Raw genomic sequence first — 16335 nt, forward strand, 5'->3', positions numbered from 1 at the left:
GGAGACCAGCAGGGCTCTGTGGCTCAGAGCTCATCAGCTGAGTGTGCTCGGCTAGACATATAAACATACACTGGTGTGCCAACTCTGCTCACTGGGTAACGCTGCCTGAACAGCTCGCTAGGCTCCTTTCCCTCTACCTGTACATACTACAAGCTCCCTCAGACCCAGAAGTGGCCTCCTTGTGTCCTCAGCATGCTCTCCTGCTTCTCCAGCACACTGCCACTGGCTGGCCTGCCTCTTTGCTTCTGGATTACCTTTTATAGCATCCCCTATAGTCACACCTCCAACTTCTCTACCTTCCAGAAGAACTGCCGTGGGCCTAGGCCTCCTTTCAGTGAACACACACTTCATACTCACTCAACAACACAAGCACATATTCCCCATTCATTCAACACATACCCCACAAATACACATGCACATGTATGCATACACATACACACACACAGCATTCATACCATCTCCATCCCTATTCAACACAGCACATAAACACACATGCTCACATTGTAAGAAGTCAGCATTCCTGCATCCCTGTCCCTACTTCAAGTACCTCTGAAAGGCAGTCAGGCAAGTTGTAGTTCTTGCCTTTGGAAGTTTACGCTACCATTTGCCCCTGTTCCCTCTGCTTGGTGTCTGCAGTCCCTGCCCCACAATTGGGTACCTTGCTTCTTTGTGGACCAGTTCTCAAAATCACTTGGCCTTCCCTGTATCATGGATGTAGATGTATATGATAGCAGGTAACAAATGTGGCATTACTTCTTTCAGGAGCAACAGCCCCTAGGTCAGAACACCTCTAGATTCAGCAAATGTTTTCCTATAAAGCCCTTAGTCTACATAGTATTGCTCATCAGACATCCACCACTGGTCCTCTTGTGGGTGGAGAGAAGTCTCTACAGATAGCTTGGGACCTCACTTGTCAGGCATTCATTGTTGACATCTGAGCAAGTCATTCTGCTTGGAAGTTCCCTAGACCCAGTGGGGTGTTACATCCCTGGACTCCATATACTCCACTAGATTCTAACCTCGACCCCTCAGTCAGCTGTGATAACCAAGGTGTGGCTGAGAAGCCAATGCCCCTTGAAGTTGAGGTCTACTAGCAGGATTTAAAGTGAGGTCCCATGGCTGCAGGAAGTCTCTAGTTCCACTCAGGAGATTCTATGTGTAGCCAGCTAGAGATCAACCCAACTAAACTTGAAGAAAATCAGTCATCTTTTTCTCTTCCTGCCAGGGGGGACAAAGACACAAGGCAGGGCTGTGTGCCTGGACTCTGAGCAGGGAGCTGTGAAAGAGGGAACCAAGGCCTTAGTAGGCACCACACCTGGGGACAGGGTAGCGCAGCACAGGAAGCGGTGGCCTAGCTATAGCTCCCCCCACAGCAGGCTGGCTCCTCTTACAAAGGCATGGACCAGAAGTTCTAGGTAAGTATCAGGAGATCTGGACCTGCTCCTGGCAATCCTACTGTGCGACTCGCTTTCCCAAGGTGAAATGTCAGTCATATGATTTAACCCTCTTTCTCATTTGGCTGTATTACAGAGTAGGTCATCACTGCCATTACTACCCAGCAGGACAAAGTTTCTGGTTTGACAGTTGTAACCAACACACAGCAAGTGCTTCTTCATTTTCAGTCCCAATCCTTTAGAGAAACCATTAAATCTCAAATGGGAACAAGTGCTTTTCAGTTCCTAATGCAACTCTGACATCAAGATGGGGTTGTTGTCACCTCGCTCTGCATCTCCTTGAGGAACAGTTAACGAAAAGCATGCCCGAGGCTGCACCAAATGGGAACAACTAGGACTGTGCCCATCTTCTTACAGGCACACTAAGACAGGGAAGGTGGAGGGCACAGGCTACCAATGCTGGTTAAGTGCACATTCCCCCAGGTGGTACATATCACTTGGCAGGCATCCTCCAGAACCTTCCTGGCCTGCTCTTCAGAACAGCCTTGTCACAGTGAGCAAGGTACCATAATGAGGACAGAAGAAACCTGCCAGACACGGAAAAAATGCAAAGACTCTGATACCTACAAGTGAGCAAAAGCATGGACAGATGCATGACCATAGATGTGCAGAGTGTCACCGGTTGACTCTGTAAGTCTCTAAGATAATTACCACTGCCTCATTTTCTGAGTCCTAGAAAGGGGGAGAACGTGAAGGCACTGGGGACCGTCTTTCTACACTTCCTCTGGTGATTTGGCCGCATGGTCAATGCCTGGAAACTAGTGGACATAGGGCTCCCTTTCTAGAGCAGGGGGCATCCAGGCCTCAGGGAGTTCCCACCCCTCGGCCTACTTGCTGACTACTTGCTTACATTTGCCAACGATACATTGGCCCAAGAGGCAGTGCCTGAGAGCACCCTGGGCTCCACAACCACAGCTGCCTCCCCAGCACAGACAGCTCAAAACACAGCAGCTTCTGGCCTCATACAAACATGGCTCCCACTTTCCTTTTGGAGAGTGGCATATGGAATCAGGCTCAGGATGTAACAACCTGGGCCAAGTGGCAACAGAATCCCTGTCTGGGTGCCAACAGGGTACACAGTTGCAGGAGGCTAACAGTGGGAGGAAAGGCTTTCCCATCTTAAGCCTTGCCGCTGCATTTCTCTCTCACACATTTATAGAACAAACCCAACACCATTGCTCACCCTGTCTGCAAGGATGAAGGTCTTGAATCAGTGTGGCCTCAGACAGGGTCTGAGAATGCATAACTGACATGAGACAACCCATCCCTTCCTGACAAAAGGAAAGTTGCTTTAGTCTTCTCTGATGGCTGAACAGTTTTATTCCTCACATTCCTTGAGGCATTAGGAAGATGCCAAGGCAGCTGTCTTCTCAGAGGACCTTTCCTCCTAACACGCAGGGCAGGAGGCCGGGGGCAAGGTCTCACCTGTCCTACAGTTGTGAAACTCCAGTGCACTCTCCATGCGGAAGGTCTTTCCACAGCTGCCACAGCGATAGCGGTACTCACCATCCACCTGCTCAAAGGGGCACACTGTCAGCAAGGAAGACTGCATGACGACCTCAACACATGTGCCCCCTCCCCAGGTGTATACAGTTCTTACTGTCCAACTGCCTGAGAAAGAGATCCCCACACTCAGGTAAGTGACCCCAACTGCCAGCCACCTATGCTCTCCCAACTGCTTCTGTGAGCATTGGCCTAAGCTGGGCTCAGAATGCATTGTCAGGGAGGGGGGATTTCCCTCCGGAGACTGAGAGTTCTCCTCTACCATGGTTCCTCCTCTAAGAAACACATGGTCAGCCACTTGCCTGAGTGTCTACTTACCTCATTCCGGCTGTGCTTATAGGAGACATGTTGCTTTAGACTTTCCTTACGGCTGAACAGTTTCGAACATTCCTCACATTTAAACAGCTTGTCACCTAAGGAACCAGCCAACAGAAGGCAGATTCACTGCTTTGGCCTTTCTCAGCAAGCTGCACTCATCTCTGAAACATGAGGCTCTGCCTGGGCTGGGTGCCCCTGACGCTGAAGGGCAGTGGTGGCCACAGCAATACCACTTGCAGCAGCTCTGCAGCAAGGACACAGCAATGGGCATACACTTTCCTGGCCCTGCCCTGTGGGCTGGGCAGGCACTCACCGTGCGCGCACTCACCGTGCGAGCGCACGTGCCGGCTCAGGTTGCTGCTGTTCTGGAAGACCTTGCTGCAGGTGCCACACTGATGGATTCGTTTATGCTCACCCAGCTGCCGTACGAGTTTCCGCCGGACGCCATGTCTGCTGGACAGAACCAAGCCCCTCTTGAGGGCAATGGTGCTGCTTTGATGATGTGTGAACCTGCCCAGGAAATGGATAGCTAGTCAAAGAGAGGTGGTGGCTGGGTCCTCAGAGTGGAAGTTTCTGATCATAGTCACCTGGAAAGTCCCTTGGCCATATTTCCCGGCTACACTTGGTCCACGAGGAAAGGAGAAGGAAGGCAGAACTTGATGCTACCCGCTCCCAGTGCCATCTAACAGCTGTGCAGTTTACCTGCTTCAGCCTGGCTATCAGGAAGCCTGAGCTCCATTTGTGTCCCAAGCAAGGTAGCCCTGTCTGTGGCTCTCGCCCTCACTTGGTCTCAACTCTACTCTGCTTTATGTTGACTCTGCACCTGACTTCTAAAACATTTCTTCCTCCTCCCAAGTGTGCTTTTTCTGGTGAGTGCTTGAAATCCTCTGGGCAGTAAGACAGGAAAGAAATAATAAACATGTCCACATTTTCACAGGTTCATCAGGTGAATTCTGCCAACTCCAAAGGGCATAGAAAACACCAGCAGCTGAGTCAACTTCAGGGCAAAAACTCACCAGGGAATCGTAACCGTGGCATAAACATTTCTTTCCCTTGCTCACCAAAAAGAAAGCAGAGCAAGGTGTGAAACTGACTAAATTCCAAACACAAGCAACTCCTGAACCATAGCAGCACTGCTTACACAGCTGGGGTAAAGCCCCCAGGAGCTCCCATGGGGAGAGGACAAAGCAGGTATATGCATCAGTAAAGCAACAGTCAGCCTCACAGAGGAGACTTGGATACACACTATGACATAGGAGGACGTGCTGAGTAAAATACGCTATTCATAGAAGGCAAGTACTGTGTGCCCTCCTGATGTGGGGGACATAAACTAGAAATGAATGCAGACAGAAAGTAGAATGGTGGGCATTTGGGGCAGTTTCAGTTTGGGTAGATAAAATACTTGGGAGATGGATAGCCATAGGGTCTCTGTGCTGTGTCCTTTAAAAGAGTTGTGAAGGCAAATTTTCTGTTATGTACGTATAAAGTTGAGGAAAAAGTTTTCACAGTGATTGAACTACGAAACTATGAAACTCCTGGCCAGAAAATATGAAACCTAGCTCTGCTGTGGTGATTAGAGGTGGGAGGTGCTTTCTCTTCAGTACCAATTAGTCACTCCCTGTGCTCTGTCCCCAAGCACCAGCCACACACAAGCAGGACTTACTTTGGCACTGAGCTGACTTCATTTGTGGGGGTGGCAAGCTTCCCCAAGACTAGTTCCATTATCCGTTCATCTGGTGTTGCACTCACAGGCTCATCTGGGGGACTTCAGTAATGATCTCTGCCACGTGCTCTGTGCAAACGGTATGACAAAAGCATCATCACTAGTGTAGGGGACAAACTGGGACAAATCCAGGAGAAGAACTGCCCCTGGGAGCACATCCTGAGTGTGGATGCAACAGGGATAAAAGTAGAAATTTTAGGATTCAAATGTATATCTATACATAAATAGTATGTTTTCAATGCAAACCAAAGTCATATGCCAAGCCTTGTAAAGCCTAAGCATCACATCAGTCTCTCCTGACCCTACCCAGGACACTATTAATATACAGCAGACAGGTATGCAGCCAGATCTTGAAGCTTATTAGATGAGCTCTGACAGAGCCATCTTGAGGCTATTCAAAGGTGAATAAATATTCTATTCAGGGCCATGTCAGAAATAGGATAAAGTGACACACAGGATGGTTATACAGAAGAAAATTCCAACTACCGTGGCTTTTGTTGTTGTTGCTTGAAATAGGGTCTCATGTAGCCAGGACTGGCCTCAAACTTACTATGTAGTCAAGGATGACCTTGGACATCTGATCCTTCTACCTCCCAAGCGCTATAATTCTAGCCATGTAACCGCATGCTCAGTTTCCGTGGTGCTCAGCTGATTCTTTGGGCTGTGTTTTCCTGGTGTCCTCGTCCCCTCTAGCTCCTACAATTCTTCCCTCCCCTCTTCCTCAGGGTTACCTGAATACCAACAGGAGGGACCCAATGGAACTTTCCAAGTTGGGCTCTCTCAACCCATTATATACTTAGCTTGTGGGTTTCTGCATCTACTCCCATCAGTTGCTTGGCAGAAGCCTTGCTGATGATAACTGGAGCTCTGGTTTCTATTGTTTCACCTACTATCACCAACTGCAAGTGACAGCCAGAAAGTAGTTCCTTCTGTCCCTTCCTGTCTATAGAGGCAGGCCAGTCCCACAGGGAGCTCAAACCACTCCTGCTCATGTGCAGATATTTCCACATGGTTCAGAGAACAGGCACTGGACAGAGAGTAGGAAACAGGAAAGTGGAGACTGTTCTATAAGAATTGCTCTTCTATTCTCTTTAATTTCCAGCTTGTTTCTCATTTCCACAATGGCAAGACGAAAGAGCATTCAGTGCCAGTAACACAGACAGGAGGGGTAGACATCTAAGCACTATACCTTGTCCTGAATGTGAGGTGGACCTAGCATCAGAGCGGCCACACAGCTAGGACAGGGGTTACATGAGGACCACAGAGACAATGGTTTTCCAGAGACATGTACATGCTACAGAATGGATCCCTTCAAACTCAGCTGCGGGTTTTGCACAAAGAACAAGCTCAAGCCTGTGAAATGGCTCGAAGTGTCGTGCTAGCTAGTGTCTTGTCAACTTGACACAAGCTAGGATAATCTGAAAGGAGAATCCTCAATTGAAAAAAATGCCTCCATATTTTCTTAAGTAGTGATTGATGAGGGAGGGCCCAGTCCATTGTGAGTGGTGCCCTTCCTGGGCTGGTGGTCTTGGGTTTGATAATACAGCAAGCTAACAAGCTACTCTATGGGCTCTGCATCAACTCCTGCCTCCAGGTTCCTGCCCTGTTTAAGTTCCTGTCCTGACTTCCTCCAATGATTGGCAATGATATGGAAGTATAAGCCAAACAAGCCCTTTCCTTCCCAAGTCACTTTGGTCATGGTATTTCGTCACAGCAATAGTAACCCTAAATAGGACAGAAACTGACATCAGGATCATGGGGTTATTTACTGACCATGACCTGACCATGTTATTGGGGGAGGATTATGGAAGGACTTTGTTACTTTAAGCTAGAAAAGCCATTGAGTATTCAAAGATTGGTGAGCTTTTCTGTGGGAGCTTGGAAGAACGTTGAGAGTAATACAGAGGATGGAGGCCTGGCTTGTGAAGTTCCAGAAGGAAGTCTGAGAGTCCCTTAAAGATTTTATCAGGACTATTTGCTATTTTGAGTTGGGAACGTGTGGTTCAAGAATCATCTATAATAAACAAGACACCAGAATCATTGAAGTAAAACCTTTGCTTTACTGGGACAATTGATGGTAGTCAGCTACAACAAAGAAATTAGTGGTGAGTAAGAAGAGACCAGAATCACTGATGTGAAATCTGGAAAGTGTTCCCTCAGAGTCAGCACACAGAAGGTATGTTTCAGAGATAGGCAAGGTTGTACCTTCTGATATCAGCTAAACTTGGGTAGTGTAAGAGTCACTGGTTTTGAAGTGGTACTGGTTTTGAAGATATGAAGGAGTCATGGAGAACAGCTAAGACTTGGCTCTGTGAGAGACCAGGAGAGGTCATTGGTTGGTGGGAGATGCCATTCTGTAAATATGTTTCTCTTATTGGTTAATGAATAAAGCCCTATTGGCCTATAGGAAAGCAAGATAGCCGGGACTAGGAGATAAGGAGGATTCTGGGAGATGTAATAGGTAAGAGTCAAGATATAGGAGATGACAGAAGAGGTACAGATCCTCTCCACGAGAAGATAAGACCACGTAGAAACACTTAGATTGGTAGCCAATAAGAAACGCTAGTAGCCAGCCAACAGATTCATAATTAATAAATAACTGTCTCTGTGTGTTATTCTGGTGCAGACTCAGTAGTGGTTGAAGCCCAGGACTGAAGAGGTCAGGAATGAAGATGAGGCTTGGCAACATGAAGAGAGCTTAGGGGAGGCTATTGATGCAAATGAGGCCCAGTTGCAGCAAGAGACCCAGCATACTGGAGATGCAAGAACAGCAACAGTCATGGCGTGGAGGCTGCTGGAACCTGGAAGACAAGCTGTGTGTGCTACAGAGGGGAGAGCCAGAGAAATTACTCAAGTCCTTTGAGGAGTCCAGAAGAGTCAGTGAACCACAGATTGAACATTGAGTTATTTACACTGTTGGAATTTAGTTTTGCTTTGTTCAGATTATGATTGTGCCCTGGTTGTTCCCTCTTGAAGTAAGAAAGTATTTAACTTAATTTTGATTTGACAGCTCCCACAGTCCAGAGGCTGAATTTTTAAAGAGATTTTAATAGAGACTGATTTTTTTTTTTTTTTAAAAGATTTACTTATTTATTAAGTATACAGTGTTCTGCCCGCATGTATGCCTGCCTGCCAGAAGAGGGCACCAGATCTTATTATAGATGGTTGTGAGCCACTATGTGGTTGCTGGAAATGGAACTAAGGACCTCTGTAAGCACAGCCAGTGCTCTTAACCTCTAAACCACCTCTCCAGCCCAAGAGACTGAACTTTTAAGTGGTAAAGATACCTACTGTGCAAGCCAGACCCCTAAATTCCATCCCTGAAGTCCTTTTAGAGGTGAAAAGGAACTACAAAAAAATCCTCTGGCTTTTGTATAACACACACACACACCAGCCAGGGCCAAGACCACCCATAAGCAGTGGACAACAAATACTGGGAACTCACATGATGGACTAAGTGCTGCTGGGTAAACAGAAGAGGTGTGACTGACAAGCATGGCATGAACAAGACACACACCTGAAATAGTGGAGCACATAGACCCAAGCCAGGCATGGTGGTAGAGGTATGGCATCCCAGTTCCTCAAGAGGCTAAGTGCGTAGGATCCAGAGTTCAAAATTACCCTGCGCTACATATTGAGCTTGAAGTCAGCGATAGCAAGACTGCCAGGAAACAAAGTATGGGGGGGGGGGTGACCACAAACAAATTCAACCAGACTGAGAGGTCCAGTCCCGATGAGACAATTTAAAATCTGTGGTCTGAACACTCTGGTGTGGAAGATTCTGCAAGATAATCAGACTCTTAAGAACTGATTGAGGGACTGGAGAGGAAATAAGCCTCTACCTCATGAACCTTTCCTGCCAAGATGGTCACCTGGAAAATTAAGAGATAAGGAACATACCTCCCACCATGGCACATACCCACCCCATCAGCTTCTCACCTGAGGGCTCCTTCTCTTTGATAATGACCAGAGGCTGCTCAACCTTGGATGCTTTGGGTTTCCTCCCCCTTCGAGGCTTTTTCTTTGGCTCTTTGGTGGCCACAACACTCTGGATACTCTTGCTCTCAGCTGCTGTGGGAGTCTCCCTCCTGGGTGCGTCAGGCTCCTTCTCAGAGGCTGTCTCATGCTGCTGGCCACCTGCAGGAAGGCTTTTGGCTTGCTCCAGGTGGCCCAAGAGATGCTCTGCAAGAGAAGAGCTGCTGATGTCACAGTAGGAACTGGGCACCTGCCGCTCACCACCTTCCCTACTTTCTTTGTTACATTTGCTGAGTGTGCCCCCTACACAGGTAAATAAAATTTATCTTCACTGTTTTTTAAAAAGAAATGGGTCCACCAAATACATATAGCTTCAGACAGAGTTTCCCTTATCTGACATGTTGGAGACCAGATGGTTCTGGATCATGGTGGATTCATTCCAGATTCTGAACTTTCAAACGGGGCTGATCAGCTTAAATTGTGTTACAGACTAGCCTCAGCTTCTGATCCTTCTTCCTCCACCTTCAAGTACTAAAACTAGACTTTGAGTAGGGCTCAAACCCAGGGCTTCCTGCATGCCAGGAAAGCATGTTTGCCCCCCACCCCCAGTCACATCCCCCATCCTGGAACTATGCTTAGAAGTAAATGAAACAAGGCAGGGTGTGATGTTACCATGGGGCAGTCTGTAAACCCAGAAGTAAGCATGCTCATCTGCAGAATGCTGGTGCAGCTCCAGTTTGACTTGATTGAATAGGGCAACCTGGACCTGCTTCCTTGACGGTCTTTATTTTCTAACTTTGCCACAGACAGTGACACACTAAGACTGAACCACCTCCAGAGAACTACTAGGTAAGGCACCCACAGTAAACATTTTTCTTTCTTTCTTTTTTATTTGTTTTTGAGACAAGGCTTCTCTGTGTATTCCTGGCTGTTCTACACTTCACTTTGTAGCCCAGTTTGGTCTCAAACTCAGAGATCCACCTGTCTCTGTCTCCGAAGTGCAGGGATTAAAGGTGTGTGCCACCACTGCTCAGCTAAACATTTCTTTATAAACCCTGTAAGAAAGCAAAATGGTTTTGCTTATTTATAGCTGGAAATCTCTAAGACCACCCAGGAAAAGATAGTGGAGACAGATGTTGGCAGCAAAGGCAGGGTGGCACACGGAGTGGCAAGCTTGGGAGGTAGTGGGCAAATGTGGCTAGGTGACAGGGCACCAGGTGACAGGACGAAGCACACAGGTGACAGAAGCAAGACTGTGCTGGAGCTGGTTCCTCCTCCTGCAAATGTGAGTCGATTCAGCACCACTACCAAGCTGAGTAGCCACTGTTCCTGGTTTGTCTCTCATTAGAGACTCTGTCTAAGTGGGTGGCCCCAAGGAGCAGGCCTGTGAGGGAAAGCTAACATGACCTGGCACCTAGCAGAGCAAGCTTACACTGAGCCCATTGGCTGAAAATGAGTGGGAAGGTGAGATAAAACAGAACACACGCCCTGAAAAAATACAAGCTGAGCAGCATTAAGGAAAGCAAACAAGACTCTGCCAATCACACAGAAGGAACTTAAAACCTAAGGGAAGGACGCACAAGAGTGAAACTGGAGGCTCTGGGGTCTCCTAGGTAAAAACAGCTTCATAAGTCATCGTGGGGACTGAGAGACAGTCTTGGGTCTACTCTGGATCTAGGCACAGAGCAACATAGATTCAAATTTACATGGGATCTGGGTAGGAGACATGGATTCATCCTACACTAGGCTCAGGTACTGGCACAACAGAGACTGAAGTTTACACAGGGCTTAGGTTCTGAACCGATCAATAGAGCCTGGTTTGTGTCAAGATTCCTCTGGGTTCAGTGACCCGGGGAATCAGAAAGAAAGCTGTTCTCCGCAATGGGCTTATCATTCATTTACTTTCATGCTTATTTATTTATTGTTTGTGCAGGTGTGCTTGGGCCATGGTGTACAAGTGGAGATCAGAGGACAACTTGTAGGAGTTCATCTTCTCCTTCCACCACGTGGGTCCCAGGGTTTGAACTCAGGTGGTCAGGCTTGGAAGTAAGAACCTTTGCCTGCTAAGCCAACCATTGTCTTCTTCTAAGGTTTTAGAGAGGAAGAGCAGGTGGTATAAAATGACTCCCATAAAGAACTAAAGACCCGTGGGGGTATATGACAAAAATATATACCAGTCAAGCTAAAACAAATCAGCAAACCCCTTCATGTCCTAGTGAGAAATGAAACCTCAACTATGAAGCTCAGGAAAGAAGAAAAAAGGAAAAAAAAAAAACAAAAAAAAAAAACAACAAGCACCCTGTACCAACACTTCCCCAGGCTATGGGAGAAAGCACACAATGGATCAGGAAAGAGGGAAGAATTCTTGCTAAGCACATCATCAAAGCAACAGAACACAAAGCTGTGACCCACCACACCCCAGAAAGCTTGGCAACTGTTAGGGTATCAGCTGACATAAAAACTCGGAAGACTGGAATTCCAAGATCACAGCACAAGCTAAGGGCAAACTGGAGTGGAGGGGGCAGGCATACTAAGTAAAGAGTAGAGATTTTTGAAAAACAGCTAAGATAACTGAAAAACAGCAAAAAAGTAAGAAAAGTAAGCAAAGAAACCTTTTATAAAACTAAGATACAAATTAAAAACATGACTTAGACATTAAGAAAAAAGGAATCTCTTAAACAGAAATCCTCCAAAATGGACAAATGACAAGGAGGGCAGAAGATCTGGGCATAACACTAGAAAATGGTCTCAAGTAGATCGATATGCAGAGCTCTCAAAGAGAATAGACAGCCGAGGGAAGCAATGTGTTAGACACAGTCACAGAGCCATCCACAGTAGATGGAGCTGTGACTCTTCAGGTCCAAGGTCCAAAATAAGGAGAGGAAATAAAAGGGATAGCAAGAGCTAGGGATAAGTGCGGCCTGCTGAGTGTCTGCCTGGATCACACTAAGCCCTGGGTCTGATGCCCAGCACTGCATAAACAGGTGTGATGTTACATGCCTGTAATCCCAGAACTCATGTTAAAGCAGAAGAACAAGAGTTCAGGTTCAAGGTGAGACCCTGTCTCAGAATCGGTAAATAAATGCCCAGCAGTTAAGAGCACTAGGTTGCTGACAGTGAAGAATATGATGGCTAAGTCTGTCGTTCTGTCTAAATAGTGCCCTTGTTTCTAATGTCTTCCCCTCTAACACTTTTTTTTTTTCTTCCTCTGCTTCTTATGATTAGTTCCCATAATGGCACAGGTGCATCTCTGTGGATTCATCATACTGGTAGCCTGTTGGGCCCTTCTAGGTTGTAAACCGGCATCCTTTAGTGTTTCCTTGTTATCTATCCATCTGGCTTGTTTTTGAGACAGGCACACTCAAACTTACTGTGTAGTTGAGGATAACTTTTAACTCCTGCCTTTGCCTCTTGAAGACTGGGATTACAGGCATGTGCTCCCATGCTCAGTTTTGGGGGTGCTGGGGATTGACCCCAGAGCTTATGATGGCAGACAATCATTCTATCAGCTGAACTACATGCCCAGTCCACTAACTGATTCTTAGTGCCTCTCTCCTTTCCCTACAGAACACTGCTAGCCACCTGCAGAGCCTCAGATCATCTTCCACTTTCTGTTTCTCTTCTGTTTGTGTCCTCCATATGATCCTCTGTATGGAAAATTCTCCCAGTGTTTTTGGCTGCTCTCCCATCAATTTTACATCTGCTACCACAGCTTTCATTTTCAGTCATCTACTGTCTTGATTTCTTCAACAATGGCTGCTCTTAACTGAAGGATGCAGTGCCACAATGCTATCTCTCACACTTGCCATCTCTTACCCTAGAGAGAACTTAGCTTGAAGGGTTGGGGGGGGGGGAAGGGGTGCTTTCAGATTCCTTAGACAAGTTGTTTAGTCTCTTGAGCACATTCAGCTTTCTTCCAGCACCTTGGGGTCCTCCGCCTCAAGTCTCTCCCAAGGGACCCAACATTCTGCTGACAGAAGCAGAGATGTAGCTGGGTGAGGCCAGGGCAGGGTTTGGGCAGATCAGAAGGCCAGGGCTCTAAGCAGGCCACCAGTTTGTGCTTCCCTGTCCTCTCCTCCCATGCTCCCAACACTTCCCAAGCTCTGCAGGAGCAGCCAGTTTCTTGAGTATCCCATTGCTGGCTTCAGTTTCTCAGTTAATGCTGCTGCAAACACAACCTTGCTCAATGCTCTCCACTTTCCCTTTCTTTGTCTTTGCATTTAAATGGAGTAGAATTCCAGGAGGGCACCAAGGCCAATACATTCACTGTTGCCTCATGTTTAATCAGACACTTCTAAGTGGCCTCCTGGGAGAGAAGCAGGGTTCCCTAAGGGGACATAGGAAATGACAGCATCAGGTGAAAGGTCAAGGACAACAACCTGTGCTTTCCATGCTGTCCAACAACCTCAGTTGGTTGCTTGGTGCTCTAAGTGGTGGGTCTGACTTTAAAAGGCACATACTGGCCCTTACCTGGCCGCAGTCATGTATGGTCTATGCTCAATCAGGAATAAATGCATGAAGTAAATTCAAGTTCAAAGGACTCGTCTGGTTTGGAAACTAGGCAACTATAGGCAAGGCAGACACTTTCTCAACTATGTTACTGCCACTGAAAGTACTGCACAGAAGGCTATCCTCAATCATTTTATTTCTGGTGTTTGCTAGGGGCATACAGTACACTAGGCATTAGCAGAAATAAAACGACCAATTTGGCATTCTGTGCATTATTTTCGATGGCAGTAACATGGTTGAAAGAGTGTCTTAGCTGCACACCATAGGCTAGCGCCTAATCAAGAAAGCCATACCCTTTCGTTCGAGGTAAGCCTCCTCAGACAAGGCTCTGTGTGATCATGACTAAGACAAGGAATCATGGATTAACAGTGTCCTACTGGACAAAGTATTACCCAACAAAGCCTGTTCTTCATAGATTTGTGTACCACAGCCATTATCACTTGGCTCTGAGATGGTCCTCAAAGCCAGTCTGTGGGGGACAAAAGGCACCCCTGCCCTGCAGCTCAGTTTCACAAAGACCCAGCTCTGTACTCTCCTCTTCTTCTTTTTTTTTTTTAAATCAGTTTTGTACCTAGGTCCTCAACTATCAAGTTACCTACCAAACTCCCACACAAGGGTTGCAGAAGAAAGAAGAGCCCCTTGACTCCTGGCAACACTGGCCTAGCTGTACTACCAAAGTAAAGGGAATCTTTTTCCTCAACTAACACTAGTTACCAAGGAAAACTACCCAACAAACCAAATAGCCTTTCTTGATTGGAGTTAAGTGACCATATCTTATGTGAAGCCACCCCCACCATGGTTTCTATAGATGGGCCGTGCCCTCCCTCGTCTAAGGGGTATGTTTTTTCACAAACCCGGCACTCTTAAGAAACCTGGCAGCAGCAGATGAGGCTGGAGAGATGCCTCAGTGGCTAAGAGTTCTTGCTGCAATTCTAGAGATCAAGGTTCATGTCTCAGCACCTACATGATCACTCACAACCTTCAGTTCCCAGGGATCTAGTGCTGTCTCCTGGCCTCCATGGGCACTGCACACATGTACATGTAGGCAAAACAATCATACACATAAAAGTAAATATAAAGAAGAGGAGGTAAGAAGAAGGAAGAACTAGCAGCTGCTCTATGTTTCTATCTGTGATGATGAACACAGGTGAATTTCCCCAGGCAGAGGGCAAAAGTGTTAAGGCCAAGATTAGGAGGATAGCCCAGGAACATAGGAACAGACAGCCACAATCCTTAGGAGAAGAACTAGCCCTGCCTAAAATGTCTCCCAGAAATGTTCACATTAGCCTTTCTGTTGCTAAAATCTGCCTAGAAAGAACTGTCTCATAAATTCCAGAACATTCCAATCACAGACTTGCTCAGGTTACAAGAGCAGAACCCAGCTGTCTCTGTCGCATCCTTGAACTGGCAAATCAGTGGCCTCTTCCCGGTTTGGCCCCCAAACATGTTCATGTTCCATAAGTGATAAAGGTCTCAGCATTCATACCTAGCTTCTTGGTAGCTTACATGACTGGCATCTTCCTCTACTGTCCACCAAAGAGGCTCCTAGGATACAGTATAACTAGGTAATTAGGAGACAGAGTCAATTTTTCCCTGGCCATCTTCAATTAGTAAGGGAGCCTGAGGTAATAGGATACTCTGAAACTGTCCTCAGTGTCACACACACTTACCAGTTCATCCCCATTTTACAGATGAGAATGCTGAGCAGATGTGGTAACCCTGCTACTACATAGGGTCAGCCCTGTCACTAGACAGGGGAAGGATTGTGATACAGAAACTAGACAGGATTATAAGAGGTAAGTTATGGTGGTCTTTGGCCCTTGCTTGTGTCCACCACATCCAGAGCTTGGTCAGCAAGACAGTAGGGAGGGTCAGGTCAAGGGAGGAGCTCTTAGCAGCAGCTCACTGTGGGCCATGGGGCAGACAATACAAAGTCTGGGACACCCTGACAACCATGGACATGGATAAAAAAGCTCACCACACGGCTGGAGAGATAGCTCAGCAGTTAGGAGCACTCGCTGCTTTTCTAGAGGACCCAAGTTCAATTTCTAGCATCCACATGGCAGCTTACAACTGTCTGTAGCTCTCATTTCAGGGGGATCTGACAACTTCATACATGCAGGCAAAACCCCAATGTACATAAAATAAAAATAATTTTAAAAAACAAAACAAACAAACAAACACTAAACACCCAAAAACATGAACAAGAACAACAAAAAAGACAGACGGACGGACAGACAGACAGCCAGAAAGGCTCAGCCCAACCGTCTGCCCACCTCGAGTAACCCCCATTTGCCACTTTTACCTTACCATTCAGGAGCTGAAGCTCCAGGAAGGTACTGGAGCACACCTTACACACCCATTGGCCACGCTCAGGCTCTGTAGGGACACTGGGCTCAGGGGTGCCCACAGCTGCAAGACACAAGACAGAAGGGTTAGTCACTACAGCCAAGCATTGCCTGTTCCCTAGGTGAAGATGACAAGGGCAGAGATGCCCACAGACTCATGGGCACTTGTATTCTAGGCACTGTCTTCAGTTTCACACACACTGATCAAATTCATTCCCATTTTACAGGTGATAAAACTGAGGAAGATGTGGTAACCCTGCTACTACCACAGGGCCAGCTCCGTCACCTAACCCCCAGTCACCAGCCCTGTGGGACCACAAGCCTTCAGGACCCATACCTGACCTGGCCTGGTTGTGCAGACTTGTCATACCAGCTACTTAGTATGCGGAACAAGATGACCAAGTCCAAGGCCCCCACCCTGTTCACAGAACAAGTTCAATGACAACCTGGCCATTTAGTGAGGCACTGTCTCAAAGGTATTTTTGCTGTTGTTATTGTTTTAAAG

At 47.0% G+C, this 16335-nt stretch overlaps 1 protein-coding gene across 1 annotated transcript in view; it reads right to left on the minus strand.

Moving 5' to 3' along the window:
• Prdm15 (PR/SET domain 15) overlaps positions 1 to 16335 on the minus strand; it is a 53152-nt gene that overhangs the window by 17559 nt on the left and 19258 nt on the right. Inside the window, 7 exon segments of the mRNA XM_051191965.1 lie at positions 2880 to 2967; positions 3276 to 3370; positions 3589 to 3785; positions 4939 to 5041; positions 5044 to 5067; positions 8938 to 9180; positions 15793 to 15894. Coding sequence (XP_051047922.1) covers positions 2880 to 2967; positions 3276 to 3370; positions 3589 to 3785; positions 4939 to 5041; positions 5044 to 5067; positions 8938 to 9180; positions 15793 to 15894 — 852 coding nt within the window.

This window comes from Phodopus roborovskii, unplaced genomic scaffold (genome assembly GCF_943737965.1).
Source record: "Phodopus roborovskii unplaced genomic scaffold, PHOROB, whole genome shotgun sequence".
NCBI classification, from domain to species: domain Eukaryota; kingdom Metazoa; phylum Chordata; class Mammalia; order Rodentia; family Cricetidae; genus Phodopus; species Phodopus roborovskii.